This window comes from Chanodichthys erythropterus, chromosome 10 (assembly GCF_024489055.1).
Source record: "Chanodichthys erythropterus isolate Z2021 chromosome 10, ASM2448905v1, whole genome shotgun sequence".
Classification (NCBI taxonomy): Eukaryota; Metazoa; Chordata; class Actinopteri; order Cypriniformes; family Xenocyprididae; genus Chanodichthys; species Chanodichthys erythropterus.
The window spans coordinates 52,740,691-52,756,632 of record NC_090230.1 but is presented as its reverse complement, the minus strand read 5'-3'; the positions used below and the strand labels follow the sequence as shown (position 1 = coordinate 52,756,632).

At 39.0% G+C, this 15,942-nt stretch overlaps 1 protein-coding gene across 1 annotated transcript in view; it reads left to right on the top strand.

Annotated features, from left to right (window-relative positions):
* Positions 1 to 15,942, top strand: part of LOC137028852 (oxysterol-binding protein 2-like) — a 30,323-nt gene that overhangs the window by 12,004 nt on the left and 2,377 nt on the right. The window contains exons 3-12 of the mRNA XM_067398157.1: positions 4,002 to 4,252; positions 4,390 to 4,558; positions 4,846 to 4,969; positions 5,456 to 5,522; positions 8,107 to 8,235; positions 8,326 to 8,571; positions 11,557 to 11,677; positions 13,806 to 13,909; positions 14,864 to 14,959; positions 15,098 to 15,282. Coding sequence (XP_067254258.1) covers positions 4,002 to 4,252; positions 4,390 to 4,558; positions 4,846 to 4,969; positions 5,456 to 5,522; positions 8,107 to 8,235; positions 8,326 to 8,571; positions 11,557 to 11,677; positions 13,806 to 13,909; positions 14,864 to 14,959; positions 15,098 to 15,282 — 1,492 coding nt within the window. The remainder of the gene's footprint in view (positions 1 to 4,001; positions 4,253 to 4,389; positions 4,559 to 4,845; positions 4,970 to 5,455; positions 5,523 to 8,106; positions 8,236 to 8,325; positions 8,572 to 11,556; positions 11,678 to 13,805; positions 13,910 to 14,863; positions 14,960 to 15,097; positions 15,283 to 15,942) is intronic.

Here is a 15,942-nt window from a genome sequence, read left to right as displayed (position 1 = left end):
AATATACTGATTTGATCAAACTTTTGAACAGTATACGTATATAGACCCATAAAAAACGGTCACCTGATGATCTGATCAGGATGCAGCAGGTCATTTAAAGGTCACACTTCTACCCAATTTATCTCCAGTAACTGACATACAGATTGACTGAGTTTCAGTGAACAGTGTGCCAGCATGTCGACTGCTGGTTTCTGTGTAGCTGCCTCAGGCTTCTACAAGCAAGTGCTTCCAAAAATGTCTTTCGCCACACAAGAGGCAATTTACAGCCTGTGCTCGTCTATTTGCCAGTGAGTGATGGCCATGTTGTGTGAGAGAGTAGGCAAAGCGAGACGCATTAGCCCGTTTGGGTTTTTTCATTCTCTTTATAACTTCTAAAAATAGCCGTCCTTCCGATTGCGTGGGACCTAGTTTCCATGGTAACCATGTTCATTCACAGAAATCTGGTGTTTGAATGGGTTGTTGGTTATTATGACGCCTCTCTTTCACACTCACTCATTCCATCACCTACTGCCCACATTCAATTGTGATGTCCTTCAGCTCTCCAATGACATCTAAATGTGGATCTTTCTCCCTCTGATGGCGCCTTTGTTGCTTTCTTTCCGTTTGAACATATTATCTTTCTCTCTTTCTTGCTGTCTCCAACGGCCATCTCCTCTCATTACGGCCTCTGTCCATGTCTTTGGTCATTTTTCAACATCCGTTTAAAGCTTAGTTGAAAAATATGTTTGTATTTGAAAAGACCTCCACAAAAGGACAGTTTTAGTTCTCAGCTGTTACATCAGACCCCTCCAGCCTCTCCAGCCTGTGCTATTTATAAACTTATTTTAGTTGAGCCTGTAGGACTGCAGTGAATTTGATCATCTCTATTGGCTGCAGAACATCAAAACACAAAATAACTTCACTTATTTAAAGTAAATGTGCCATACTTTCGATTCCCACAGGAAGAAATTTTGAATCGTCCGTTAACTGGAACAAGTGTGAATTCATGCCAGTCTTACTGGCTGACGGCAATCCGATGACATCACATGGAGTGCCCGAGCATACAAAAGGGTGCCTGTGTTACACGTCATCAGCTTTGTTGTCTTCGGGAAGCCTCTTTGTTTCTATGTGCGTGTGAAGATAAGAGATTGGTTCTTGCTCGATTTACTCTCGAGGGAGAGAATAAAGCATTTGAATGGAGCGCATTAGGCTCCTGAGGGTGTTGGATTCACTCATAGTTATGCACTCGCTGTGGGTAGCTACAACTTTGCTTGACTCTCTCTTGAGGGATGAGAGTCAAGCATTTGCACTTCATGGTTTGGGGCCCGCAGCTGTCGAGACGGTAAGACAGGATCGATAGTTGGGATTGTAGGCAGAGCATGGGGAGGAGTCTGACAAGAGTGTTCTCTTTTTTTGGGTTTCTCTTGATAGCTCCATTGCTCTCCATTTTTGGATTTGGAAGCTTGCTTTGCAAATTCTTACGATCCAAAATAGAGATTTATTAAACCCATTATTCTCATGTCGGATCTGGAATCCCACTGTGCGGCCACTTCTGACCTGACTGTGAGCATTTTATATGGTCGTAGAGTTCTGAGATAATAGATGTGCAGAGAGAGTTGAGGCGGATGTTTTCGATAAATCCACCTCCTTCGCTGCCCTGCATGTAAGTCTATGAGTCTTTCATTTGTCCGAGATCTCCATATTGAGGTGTCGAGATAATGGAGGAATTGGCTCACATAGTGTCTACCACTCAAAAGAACTATTCGTGCGTTGAGGGGCTGTATGATCATCAATATGCGAGGATGCCCTAAGTTGAAGAGTTGTTTGTGAGCTTTCTCTCCCTAGGTGCTGCATCCATTTTGAAGGCTCTCGCCTTGCCAATGGGAGTACATTGGGTTCTTGAAGGAGCTGAATTCACTCACTGTTAAATGCAATGAGGATGCTCTGCTCTCACTTGGCTCTTTCGTGAGGGATGAGAGAGACAGAGTCAAGAGTCTGCACCTTGCAGTCCAAGCCCTGTGTCTGCTAAACCTGCTCAGTGGTTTCAATCATGGGATCACAGGTGGGTACAGGAGAGGCAGGTATTAAAATGAATCCACCTCCACTGCTTCAACACTTTGTTGCTAATGGCAAGGCATATGCGGTGGTGGGAGTTGAAGTAGGGCTGAGCTCCCTGGCAGGGGCTGAGCGCGAGTAGAGCTTGACAGCTGAGATTTAGTATAGGATATTCCACTCTCTCACTTGTCATTCTCCCCAATTTGTTATATTGGGTATTCAAACAGGATTATGCTCCTTGTGAATGGGTTGATCCCCATCCTCAGGCTACTCGATTGTTGGAATGGGGCTTTGAACAGGTCGGACTGGTGCGACCCATTCCCTGTTGCACTCCAGCTCCCTTCAGTACGCTTCTCCCTTAGGTTTGTGTTCAGGTCTGATAGGATTATAAGTAGAGTTGCTTTGAATGACTCCATACTTATTCTATTGCCTGGTTCGGCTGCTAGATGTAGTGCTGTGGACTTAGCTGAGGTTATGTCTATAGTCTCCTCTGGTAGTTCTGCTCTTAAGGCATGGTGGTTTGCACACCAAGCCGATGGTTTTCTCAGTGTGTTCTCCACATTTGGCTGAAATTGGCCCTCGTCTGCTTTTTTTCAGCCGTTTCGACATGTGGAATCGGCGTCGGAGCTCGGTCCGTCAGGCCATCTGATTATTCTGATTGTCTGTTCAGCTACTGCCGCCTGTTGGTACGGAAAAGCATTTCATCTCACGCAGGCACAGAACTGACGTGCTGCTTGGCTGTCGGCTGTCGAGCGTCGGTTTGGTGTGTCAGGCCAACTTTGAACCCAGACGCTGTCAACGTGAGCCAACCCCACAGTCTGCTTTCGTCGCCACTAGTTTGTCGGTGTCTGCTTGGTGTGTTCCTGCCTTTAGGGTCTTAGGGCTCTTAGCTGTCCTGTAGCTGTAGCTTACTGTTCTAATGCAGGAATCCCCATTTCAGAAACGGTTGAGCATGGAGGCTTAAGGGCTTTTTCCTAGTGCCTGTAAAACTGAGGTTTTTAGTGAGTAAGGCTGTGGTGTCACAGGATGCGCAAGTACATATCAGATTAAGGGGACATCTCCAAATATTTCTGTGGTAATCGAAAGCATGTCATATGCCTGGGTTTGTGAACTCCGGTCCTGGAGAGCCACAGTCCTGCAGAGTTCAGCTTCAACCCTGATAAAAATTCACCTGCCTGTAGCTTCCTGGGCTGCATTCCACTCCAGTTTTAGACACTGACTCACAAACTTCCCTAAACACTTCCCCTCGGGGGAATCCCTGCCGGCATTTTGAAGTGCGTTCCACTTTGTGAAGTGGACGAGGGAAGTTTACATGGACAGACCCTCGCTCCCCCGATTTTAACTTCACATGTACACTTCAGGCAGCTCCATAACCCACAATGCAACACGATTATGATGTCACCGCATATCGCGTTTAATTTACTCTACCACAAACAGTTCTATGATATATTAATTATTTTTTTAAACATTTAAAACACACATATATACATATAGGATGCTGTATTAAACAAATTTGTAAGGGGAAAAATAAATAATAAATCAGCTCCATTGTGTATTCCAAGTGATCAAGGGCTTAGGACGTTCCAGTTCAGCCCATTGCAAGGTTCCGCCAGAAGTGGGCACTCGTGCAACGTAAGCAATGACATACATCCGAGTCAACGAGACCGAGGGAACTTAGCGAGGAACGGGCTTTTAAAAACCAAACTGGAACGCAGCCCTAGTAACCCTTCAGACCTTGATTAGCTTGTTCATGTGTATTTGATTAGGGTTGGAACAAAACTCTGCAGCACTGTGGCTCTCCAGGACTGATGTTCGCCACCCCTGTCATATGTTGTCAATGGACATTTGTCTGCAAATTTTAAATTGATGTAAATGAAAATGAGGCAGGCAGGAACTAAGCTTTACTTCACTTATAACATCTTCTCATTCATTTGCCGTCTATCTCTCCATTTATCTCTTTTCTGCAGATGACTCTGGTGACGAGGGTCCACTAGCCCAGCCGGATCGTGCTCTGATCCAGGGGGCGCTCAAGACTCTGGCCAGCAAGCTTGAAGACCTCAGCACCTGCAATGAGCTCATAGGGAAGCACGGTGCTGCCCTCCAGCGCTCCCTCAGTGAACTGGAGGACTTGCGCACCCCTACCGACGGCGCAGATAAGCTGAAGACCGTTAACGAGCGAGCCACTCTCTTCCGCATCACTTCCAATGCTATGATCAATGTGAGTCTTATAGTTGTAGTCAATGCATATTAAACTGGAATGAGACATTTTTAGCACAAGAAATAGACAATTTATCTCTAAAAATGTCTGAATCTGTACCTAGAATGATAAATCTAAATGATTGATTTTTGAATCAGGCCTGCCAGGACTTTGCGGATCTAGCGGAGGCACACAGCCGGCGGTGGCAGCGTGCGCTGCAGTATGAGAGGGAACAGCGCCACCACCTGGAGGACACTATCGAGCAGCTAGCCAAACAGCACAACAATCTGGAGAGAGCCTGGAGAGAAGCGCCCAGCACACACAATAGTGAGTCTTTTTGACTTTTATCTTCCGTCAAGCACAAAAAGAGTTCTTCTCTCTACAATGAGCGTGAAGAGTAAACTAGGGCCATCATGCTCCAAAAAGTATAAAAAGAATAGAAAACAGATATTTTAAATTGTAATAATATTTCACAATATAACTGTTTTTAATGTATTTTTGATCAAATAAATGCAGTCGGTGTACATAAAAGTCTTCTTTTCAAAACATTAAAAATCTTACTGTAATAATGCTGACCTAGCATTAAATGAGATTTTCTATGTGTTGCTCTTCAGAAGGGGTGGAACGAACACCAGAGGGGGAATCCAGTGAAGAGAATGAAGACATAGAGTTCTTTGATGCCATGGAAGATTCTCCAGCCTTCATCACAGTGCCTGCTGATGATCACTCACAGCACAGGTTCATATATAGATCACATAATAGTAATCACATAATAGACTTTTTCTCAATGAACCTGACGGCACACCCACATTCTAATCACTGACCAACTTATGCATATAAAATGGCAAGAACTTGATAAAATAACAAGATCACTTTTGCTGTTTGGCTGGCTGTTCGCAATTTCTGAGAGTTTTATTAGCTCACTTAGACTAATCTTCAAAATGTACAATTTTTTTTTTAGCTTTTTAAGTTAATTATCATTTGTGCACTGAAACTGCTGCACTATTATTTTAATATTTTTAGTTGTCATTGATTTCAGATACCTGCCCTAAGCGGTGTGTAAGTAATCGTGAATATTGTGAAACAATTGTTTTTCATCATTTATGTGTTTATCTACACTGTGTCTGTATAATGAATGATCTTCCTCCAGTATAGTACATGTTTACAGTAAGAGGCAAATGATGTTTCATCCCTCTTTTGTGTTTTTCTGTGTGTGTCTCTCAGACACTTGAGTAGTAATAAGAGCGTGACCAGTGGAAGTCTATCCAGTAATTGGAGCCAGGATGACAATGTGAGTTTGGGCTTTTGTTTAACCATAACATATCCAAACTGAACCACACATGACAAATAAAGTTAAACATCTTAAAGGATTAGTCCACTTTTAAATAAACTTTTCCTGATAATTTACTCACCCCCAAGTCATCCAAGATGTCCATGTCTTTCTTTCTTCAGTCGAAAAAAGAAATTAAAGTTTTTGATGAAAACATTCCAGGATTTTTCTCCTTATAGTAGACTTCAATGGGCACCAAACAGTTGAAGGTCAAAATTTATTTCACTGCAGCTTCGAATTGTTCAACACGATACCAGATGAGAAATAAAGGTCTTATCTAGTAAAACCATCGCTCATTTTCTGAAAAAAATAGAAAATAGAAGTTTTAACCAGAAATGCTCATCTTGAACTAGCTCTCTTCTTCTTCTCCTCTATATGAATTCCAGCAGTGTAGACACTGCTAAGCGTAATACTGCCCTCCACAGGTCAAAGTTTGAACTAATTGTTATATATTATTGAAATAGCATATTGCATATAAAAATTAGTTCAAACTTTGACCTGTGGAGGGCAGTAATACATTTAGCAGCATCTACACTGCTGGAATTAAAATAGAGGAGAAGAAGAGAGCTAGTTCAAGATGAGCATTTCTGGTTAAAACTTTTTTAAAAAATGTTCTTTCTTTTTTTCAGAAAATGAGTGATGTTTTCTGTAGATAAGACCCTTATTTCTCATCTGGTATCGTGTTAAACAATTTGAAGCTGCAGTGAAACTAATTTTGACCTTCAACTGTTTGGTGCCCATTGAAGTCTACTATAAGGAGAAAAATCCTGGAATGTTTTCATCAAAAACTTTAATTTCTTTTCGACTGAAGAAAGAAAGACATGAACATCTTGGATGACATGGGGGTGAGTAAATTATCAGGAAAAGTTTATTTAAAAGTGGACTAATCCTTTAATTGAAGGGTTATTTCACACAAAAAAAAATTCTGTGATTATTTACTCACCTTCATGTTATTCCAAACCCATAAGACTTCATTTTCAAATTGAAACACATCTGTTCACCCAAACCTCTGACACTTCAAAACATTCATAAAGAGATCATAAAAAAAAATCCATATGAATCGAGCGGTTTAATCCAAGACTTCTGAACAGACACGATCGCTTTATATGATGAACAGACTGAACTTAGGCTTTTATTCACATATAAGCATTGATCAGTGAACATAAACAGAAGCTTAACCCTACTTGCTTGATACACGAGAACAAACCTCATTGCTTCTTCATTGCTCATTGCTCAAATGTGCTACGTAACACATGAGAATTAATCTCATTGGTTCTCACAGAAGCTCAAACGTCCTGTGTAACACATGAGAATAAACCACATTGGTTCCTATGGAAGCTCAAACGTGCTGCGTAACACAAGAATGAACCTCTTGCGGAAGCATAAACGTGCTGCGTAACAAGAGAATGAACCTCATTGGTTCATGTGCTAGTGCAAACGTGTTGTGTAACAAGAGAATGAACCTCATTGGTTCTCGCAGAAGCTCAAACGTGCTGCATAACACACCAGATTGAACCTTGTTTGTTTTTTGCGGAAGCTCAAACATGCTATATAACACAAGAATAAACCTAATCGGTTCTTGTAGAAGCATAAACGTGCTGCGTAACACACAAGAATAAACCACATTGGTTCCCGTGGAAGCTCAAATATGCTGCGTAACACCCGAGAATGAACCTCACCGGTTCTCACAGAAGCTCAAATATGCTGCGTAACACCTGAGAATGAACCTCATTGGTTCCTGTGGAAGCTCAAACCTGCTACGTAACACAAGAATGAACCTCACCGGTTCTCGAAGAAGCTCAAATATGCTGCGTAACACCCGAGAATGAACCTCATTGGTTCCTGTGGAAGCTCAAACCTGCTGCGTAACACACAAGAATAAACCACATTGGTTCCTGTGGAAGCTCAAACCTGCTGCATAACACAAGAATGAACCTCACCGGTTATCGCAGAAGCTCAAATATGCTGCGTAACACCTGAGAATGAACCTCATTGGTTCCTGTGGAAGCTCAAACCTGCTGCGTAACACAAGAATGAACCTCAGTTGTTCTCGCAAAAGCTCAAATATGCTGCGTAACACCCGAGAATGAACCTCATTGGTTCTTGCAGAAGCTCAAACCAGCTGCGTAACACCCGAGAATGAACCTCATTGGTTCTTGCAGAAGCTCAAACCTGCTGCGTAACACACGAGAATGAACCTCATTGGTTTTTGCGGAAATGCAAACGTGTTGTGTAACAAGACAGTGAATCTATAAACCTTTAGCCTGTAAGAAATTAATATTTTTATTCAGCAAGAATAGATTAAATGTATCAAAAGCAACAGTAGAGACATTTTTAATATTACAAAAGATTTCTATTTAAAAAAAATTATTTTGAACTTAATCCTGAAAAAAATGAATAATGGTTTTCACAAAAACATGAAGCAGTACAACTGTTTTCAGCATTGATAATAAAAAGAAATGTTTTTTTGAGCATCAAATCAGATTTCTAAATGATCATGTGACACTGGATTTATTTCACTAGAGTGTTTTCTCTGTATTCACAGGACAATTCTGGAAATTATTTGCGCAGGGGCAGACGCTGTCGCATCCCAGATAAGCCCAACTACTCCCTGAACCTGTGGAGCATCATGAAGAATTGCATTGGCAAGGAGCTCTCTAAGATCCCCATGCCTGTAAGAGTAGTCTCAGATCTGGTGTGTTGTGTAGCTGTTGATGTCTGCATCTTGACATGGATTTGCGTGTGTCTGAATCCTCACTTCCAGGTGAACTTTAACGAGCCACTGTCAATGCTGCAGCGTTTGACGGAGGATCTTGAATACAGCGAGCTCCTGGACCGGGCGGCACGCTGCGAATCCTCTCTCGAGCAGATGTGTCTGGTTGCTGCCTTCTCCGTCTCATCCTATTCAACCACCATCCACCGCACAGGGAAACCCTTCAATCCTCTGCTGGGAGAAACCTATGAGCTGGACCGCGTGGATGAGTACGGATACCGCTCCATTTGCGAACAGGTCCGAGATTATATACCTCATTGGTTACATAGTAGTAATAATAATAATAATAATAATAATAATAATAACTTGGATAAATTAATTATTATAATAATATATGAATTAATAATATTACATACTAATACTAATACTAAAAGATTTCTATTTCAAATAAATGCTGTTCTTTTGAACTTTCTGTTCATCAATCCCAATGAAAAAAAATCACGGCTTCCACAAAAATATTAAGCAGTACAACATTTTTTTTCAACATTGATAATAATAAGAAATGTTTCTTGAGCATCAAATCAGCATACACTGCGTTCCAAATTATTATGCAAGTGACATATCAGTAAGATTTCAGTAGAATAAATATTCAGATTTTAGTTTTTCTCAGAAAATGTATGTTTGTTTATTTATCCATGTCTTTTTAGAGAACTGGTATCAATCTCAGACAAAATAATTTGCCAGGTCTATGGAAACCCTACTTAGAGGTTGTTCCACATTATTAAGCAAGTCACAGTTCTCATGCAATATGAGGAGGAAGAAAGATCTTTCTGAAGATGAAAAGCATGAAATGGTCCAATGTTGTGCAAAAGGCATGAAAACAACTAATATTTTGTGAAACTGAATGGAGATTATCAAATTATCATAAGATTGATTTGTCAAATAAAGGCTTATTAATGAAATTTCCTGTCAAAAAAATTAATTGTATTAAAAGGGCAGCTATAAAAAAGCCAGTGTTGAGCAGCAAACAGGTATTTGAAGCTGCTGGTGTCTCTGGAGTCTCAAGATGCTCTCCATGCAGGCTGGCAGTTGTGCGTAAAGATGCATTTCAGCCATCACTAACCAAACCTCACAAAGAGAAACATTTACAGTGGGTGTAGAAATACATTTTCAAACAGTTTTATTGCTGTGGTGTTTTTTTGCAGCATGGGATAGTGCATTGTATTTCAGAAGGCACTATCCTCCTTTTTATATCATAGCTGAAAATGACCAGTTATGAACTTCACATATCTTGCAAAAGTCATTTTAATACCCTCAGAGACCCTAAAGGGACCTTCCATCTCACTTCCCAGTATTCCATCCCAAATCATTACCCGTCAGCTCCTTGCTGACATTGCAGTCTTGGTGGAACGTGGTGGCCATTCACCAACCATCCAGAAATCCATCCGTTTAGAACATCTATTGTAGTACAGCATTAGTCAGTGAATAAAGGTATTTAAAAAAATTAGTTTTCATGTATTTCTACACCCACTGTTAATGTTTCTCTTTGTGAGGTTTGGTTAGTGGTGTCTAAAATGCTTTTTTATCTTTACTGCCAAAATTAATTTTTTTGACAGGAACTTTCATTAATAAGCCTTTATCTGACCGAGTTCTGCTGTGCTCTAAATCACTCACAAACCTTATGATAATTCGATAATCTCCATTCAGTTTAACAAAATATTAGTTGTTTTCATGCCTTTTGCACAACATTGCACCATTTCATGCTTTTCATCTTCAGAAAGATCTTTCTTCCTCCCCTTATTGTGTAAGAACTGTGACTTGCTTAATAATGAGGAACAACCTCTAAGTAGGGTTTCCATAGTCCTGACAAATTATTTTGTCTGAGATTGATATCTAAAATCAATCTAAATCAGTTATCTAAAAAGACATGGATAAATAAACAAACAAACATTTTCTTAGAAAAACTAAATTCTAAATGTTTATTCTACTGAAATCTTACTGATATGTCACTTGCATAATAATTTGGAACGCAGTGTATTAGAATGATTTCTAAAGGATCATGTGACACTGAAGACTGGAGTAATGATACTGAAAATTCAAGCTTTACCATCACAGGAATAAGTTACATTTTAAAATATATTAAAATAGAAAATAGTTTTTTTAAAGGGGGGTGTATAATGCTATTTCATGCATTCTGACTTATTTACACTGTTAAAGAGTTGCGATACTAAAGCCGAGAGATTTTTTTAACAATGTCTGTGTCCCAATTCAGGGGCTGCACCCTTTGAAGGCTGCATACATCATCGAGGCAGTCTCATTTAAGAAAAATAAGTGTTAGATTGCAACGTAAGAAAAAAATTACAGTATTTTACACCTCACAATAAATATGTACATTTTATTACGGTTACTTTTCTTAAATATGACATCCTTGATGAAGTATTCAGCCTTCAAATGCGACCTCCGGAGGATGCAGCCTCCGAAATGAGACGCAGCGAAAGATAACCTTTTTCAGCTTCCCAAAGAACCCAGCGTTAAAGGAACAGAGGATGAAGTTTGTTTTTCCGGGGCAGCAACAGAGTTGTGCATGTATGTTTGTTTGTTCCCGGGAATTCCGTGATGAATACTTTGTAAACAAGTCCCAGTTCGGCACTGGATTTGCAGATCAGAGATTGGTGATTAAAGCTGCAGCAGATGTCTGTTTTGTTGGCAATCGGCACACAAGTGCATATAATGTAAACAACACGAACATTTTTGTTCCCTTTTTATTTATAATGATGTCGCAGCTAGCATGCGATCTCTAGGCAGAAGCTGCGCGCGCTTGTGACTCTTTAGCTCCGCCCACGGCACTGACGGCAGACATGCCTCCAGGATCTCGGCTTTTTTTCGGAAAGACTCGGTTTAGCGTATCCATCTTTTATAAATATGACAAAACTAAAGACTTTTTGGAGATATGAAGGATGCATTGTTACTCTATATGTGCTCAAGATTAAAATGTGTGTGATACCCCCCCTTTAAATTGTAATAACATTTCACAATATTACTGTTTTTACCATATTTTTGATCAAATAAGAGGCTTCTTTTAAAAACATTTAAAAATCTTATTGACACAACTTTTGAACAGTAATGTGTATATATAATTATTATTAATATAAAATATTTCACTTACTGCACCTATTTATAATTAATGCATTAAAGTTATTGTTAATGCATGAAATGTTGTCAGTGATTGCACACTCTTTGTTTGATGCATTGATTAGCTCTTCCTTTCTCTCTGTCTCACAGATTAGTCATCACCCTCCAGCGGCTGCCCACCACGTGGTATCGCAGCGAGGCTGGACCCTGTGGCAGGAGATCACCATTGACAGCAAATTTCGTGGCAAATACATCTCTATCATGCCACTAGGTGATCCGTCATTAGTTATGAGTCACCTTTAATTGACATTCACATCACTCACACACACACATATATAAATACACCCTATTGAATTCCATGGTTTTCCGTATCAGGACATAAAAAAAAATCATCTGGTCCTTGGCAGGTCTTAAAATTTGGAACACATGACATATCACACAGTGTCATTATTTATTTAAAGGGCTAGTTCACCCAAAAATGAAAATTCTGTCATTTATTACTAACCCTCATGCCGTTCCACACCCGTAAGACCTTCGTTAATCTTCAGAACACAAATTAACATATTTTAGTTGAAATCCGATGGCTCCATGAGGCCTCCATAGGGAGCAATGGACACTTCCTCTCTCAAGATCCATAAAGGTACTAAAAACATATTTAAATCGGTTCATGTGAGTACAGTGGTTCAATATTAAAATTATAAAGTGACAAGAATATTTTTGGAGGGCCAAAAAAACAAAATAATGACTTATATAGTGATGGCCGATTTCAAAACACTGCTTCAGGAAGCATCGGAGCACAGATGAATCAGTGTGTCGAATCTGCTGTTCGGAGCGCCAAAGTCACGTGATTTCAGCCGTTGGCAGTTTGACATGCGATCTGAATAATGATTCGACACACTGATTCGTTATGCTCCGATGCTAACCCTTTAACAAAAATAAAGCCAAGATTGAAAAGCCATGGGTGACAAACTAAGGACACCCTATGGCTCACAATTCGCTTATAGATCCACTTTTAACAGCAATTATTTTCTGTATGACTTTATCAGTCTCTCACATCATTCTGGAGGAATTTTGGCCCATTCTTCTATACAATGTTGCTCCAGTTTGTTGAGGTTTGTGGGCATTGGTCTATGCACAGCTCTCACCACAGCTTTTCAGTTGGGTTAAGGTCTGGACTTGACTGGGACATTGCAACACGTTTATTCTTTTCTTTTTTCAGCCATTCTCTTGTAAATTTGCTGGTGATCTTCAGATCATTGTCCAGTTGCATGACCCAGTTACGGCCAAGCTTTAGCTGTCAGGCGGATGGCCTCACATTTGACTCTAGAAAACTTTGGTATACAGAGGAGTTTATGGTCGACTCAATGACTGTGAGATGCCCAGGACCTGTGGCTACAAAACAAGCCCAAAATCATCATCCCTCCACCAGCATGCTTGACTTTTGGTATGAGGTGTTTGTTCCGATATGCTGTGTTTAGTTTTCATTGTGCATTATGGCCAAACATCTCCACTTTGGTCTTGTCAGTCAAAAGTACTTTGTTCCAGAAGTCTTGTGGTTTGTTCAGATGCAACGTTGCAAACCTAAGCCGTGATGTCATGTTTTTTTAGATAGAAGAAGCTTTCTCCTGGCAACCCTTCTAAACATGCCATACTTGACCCGTCTTTTATACTATATACATTTAATTGTACTGTCATGAACTTCAACATTTAAGATGTTAACTGAGGCCTGTAGAGTCTGAGATAGAGTTCTTGGGTTGTCTGCAGTTTCTCTGAGCATTACACAGTCTAAAATTGGTGTGAATTTTCTGGGATGTCTTCTCATGGGAATCACACTAAAGATCAATCGATCAAGAATCAAGATTTGATTAGAAGTGCCTGACTGCTACATACCCTCTTCAGTCCTATGGAAACAATAAGGAAACAATGTCCTTAGTTTGTCACCCATGGCTTTTCTAGTTTTTGTTAAATAATTAATGACATGGTGTGATATGTCATGTGTTGTAGTTTATTGTTCATTGTCAATTTTTAAGACCTGCCAAGGACCAGATGATTTATTATTATGTCCTGATACGGAAAACCAAGGAATTCAATAGTGTGTCCTATATATGGATATATTCTAATTCACATTACATTTTTTAATAACAGAAGTTACCTAGATTGACTTTGTGCACAAGTAAATGTATATATAGATGTGCTGCTTCCAGCATTACTTCAAAGGAAGATTTCATTTGTAGAATGGTTTCTATTTTCACAGAGCCTCTTATACTAATGTTTATTGCAGCTCTCCCTGCAGCTTTGAGCTATATTTAGAGTGAATCAACCTTGTTTGTTTTCATTTCCAGGTACATTTCTTTCTCATGCTATTATTTGCTCATAATGCCTCTATTTGCTCTCTGCAGGCAACATTCACCTTAAGTTCCACGCCAGTGGGAATCACTATGTGTGGAGCAAGGTGACCTCCACTGTGCACAACATAATCGTGGGCAAACTATGGATTGACCAAGTATGTGCTCGGCCTCGTCGGCTCTTTTCTCTGATTTTTCCTTGTTTGTGATGTGTTCATATTACTCTTCTGCTATGTATTACGCTCGTTTTAATGTCGTTCCAAATCCATGACTAAATCACCATAAAGTATCATTGAAGTAATCAATAAGCTCATGTTGTATATATTTAGTATTATGTATATGCAATTATAGTATTAATTATTTTAAATTATCATTTTTATTTTATATTTTCAGTTTTTATTTTAGTTTATTTCAGTAATTTTATTGTGCTTTTGTCTTTTTTTTATTTATTTTTTTTATTGAGTTTTATTTTATTTCACTTTTAATTTCCGTAATTTTAGTTTTTTAAGTTTAGGTTTTTCATCTGATCTATTTCATTTTATTTCAGCTTTATTTCAATTAACAGAAACACATTTTAATAGTTTTTTTATTTAACAATAACAACACTGCTATATTCCAAGTCTTCTGAAGCTGTACGATGAATTTTTCACAAACAGATTAAAATTCAAATCATTATTTACTAAAATTCTTTATTGTTGCTCTCAAATCAAACATGCCACCATTTTGTGCATTATATCAGATTTGATGGAAGAGAAAAAGTCATGGGTTTGCAGCAGCATGAGGGTGATTGAATAAATGATGAATTTTCGTTTTTGAGTAAAATTTATGGTCTGTGTCCTCCCACGTGTTGTGGCATTACTCATCCTCGACACTATCTGTCAGAGAAAATTCACCATCGACACTGTTCTTCTCCATCTGTCTTCCGCCCCATCATTCCCACTCCAGAGGAAACAGGAAGCAATTATTACAGCTCTAGATTGTGTCAGTGCAGTTTACCAAAGCATGACTTCAAAATAGTTCATTTCATGTCACTTTATTCTAATCCAAATAACTGCTCTTATCACTGCAGCTCTGTCATTATTATTAATGTATCACTCTTTGCCCCGATGCAGTCTGGGGACATTATAATAGTGAACCACAGGAGCAAGGACACATGCCACCTCAAATTCTCCCCTTACAGCTATTTTTCCAGGGATGTTCCCCGCAAGGTCAGTCCATGCATCAATCACCTCTATTCAGTCAGAGTTTTCCAGCATTAGAAATGCAAGGCTGTGTGCTACTGCCCTCTGCAGGGTATTAAGTGTAACCACGAGTGTTTGTGTTTGTTTGCTGTTTCCTGTCCATAGGTAACAGGCGTTGTGACAGACGGTGAAGGCAGCGCCCACTACATTCTCTCTGGAACGTGGGATGATAAAATGGAAAGCGCAAAGATCATAGAGAGCAGCCATGGCTGTGGGGGATCTGAGGGGAAGCAGAAAACTGTCTATCAGACTCTACCACCAAAACTACTGTGGAAGAAATACCCTCTTCCGTAAGAATCAAACTATATGTCTGTCTATGGTTTTCTATCTTATCTATCTATCTATCTATGTTTTTTTTAATCTATTTATCTATCTATCTATCTATCTATCTATCTATCTATCTATGGTTTTTTATCTATCTATCTGTTTATCTATCTATCTATATCTATCTATCTATCTATCTATGTTTTTTTATCTATCTATCTATCTATCTATGTTTTTTTTAATATATCTATCTATGGTTTATCTATCTATCTATTCTATGTTTTTTAATCTATCTATCTATCTATGGTTTTCTATATATCTGTTTTTCTATATCTATCTATGGCTTTTTATCCATCTATCCATCTATCTATGGTTTTTTATCTATCTATCTATGGTTTTCTATCTAATCGATCTATCTATCTATGGTTTTTTATCCATCTATCTGTTTTTTATCTATCTATCTATCTATCTATCTGTTTTTTTATCTATCTATCTATCTATCTATCTATGTTTTTTTTATCTATCTATGGTTTATCTATCCTATGTTTTTTAATCTATCTATCTATGGTTTTCTATATATCTGTTTTTCTATATCTATCTATGGCGTTTTATCTATCTATCTATGGTTTTTTATCTATCTATGGTTTTCTATCTAATCGATCTACTGTATCTATCTATGGTTTTTT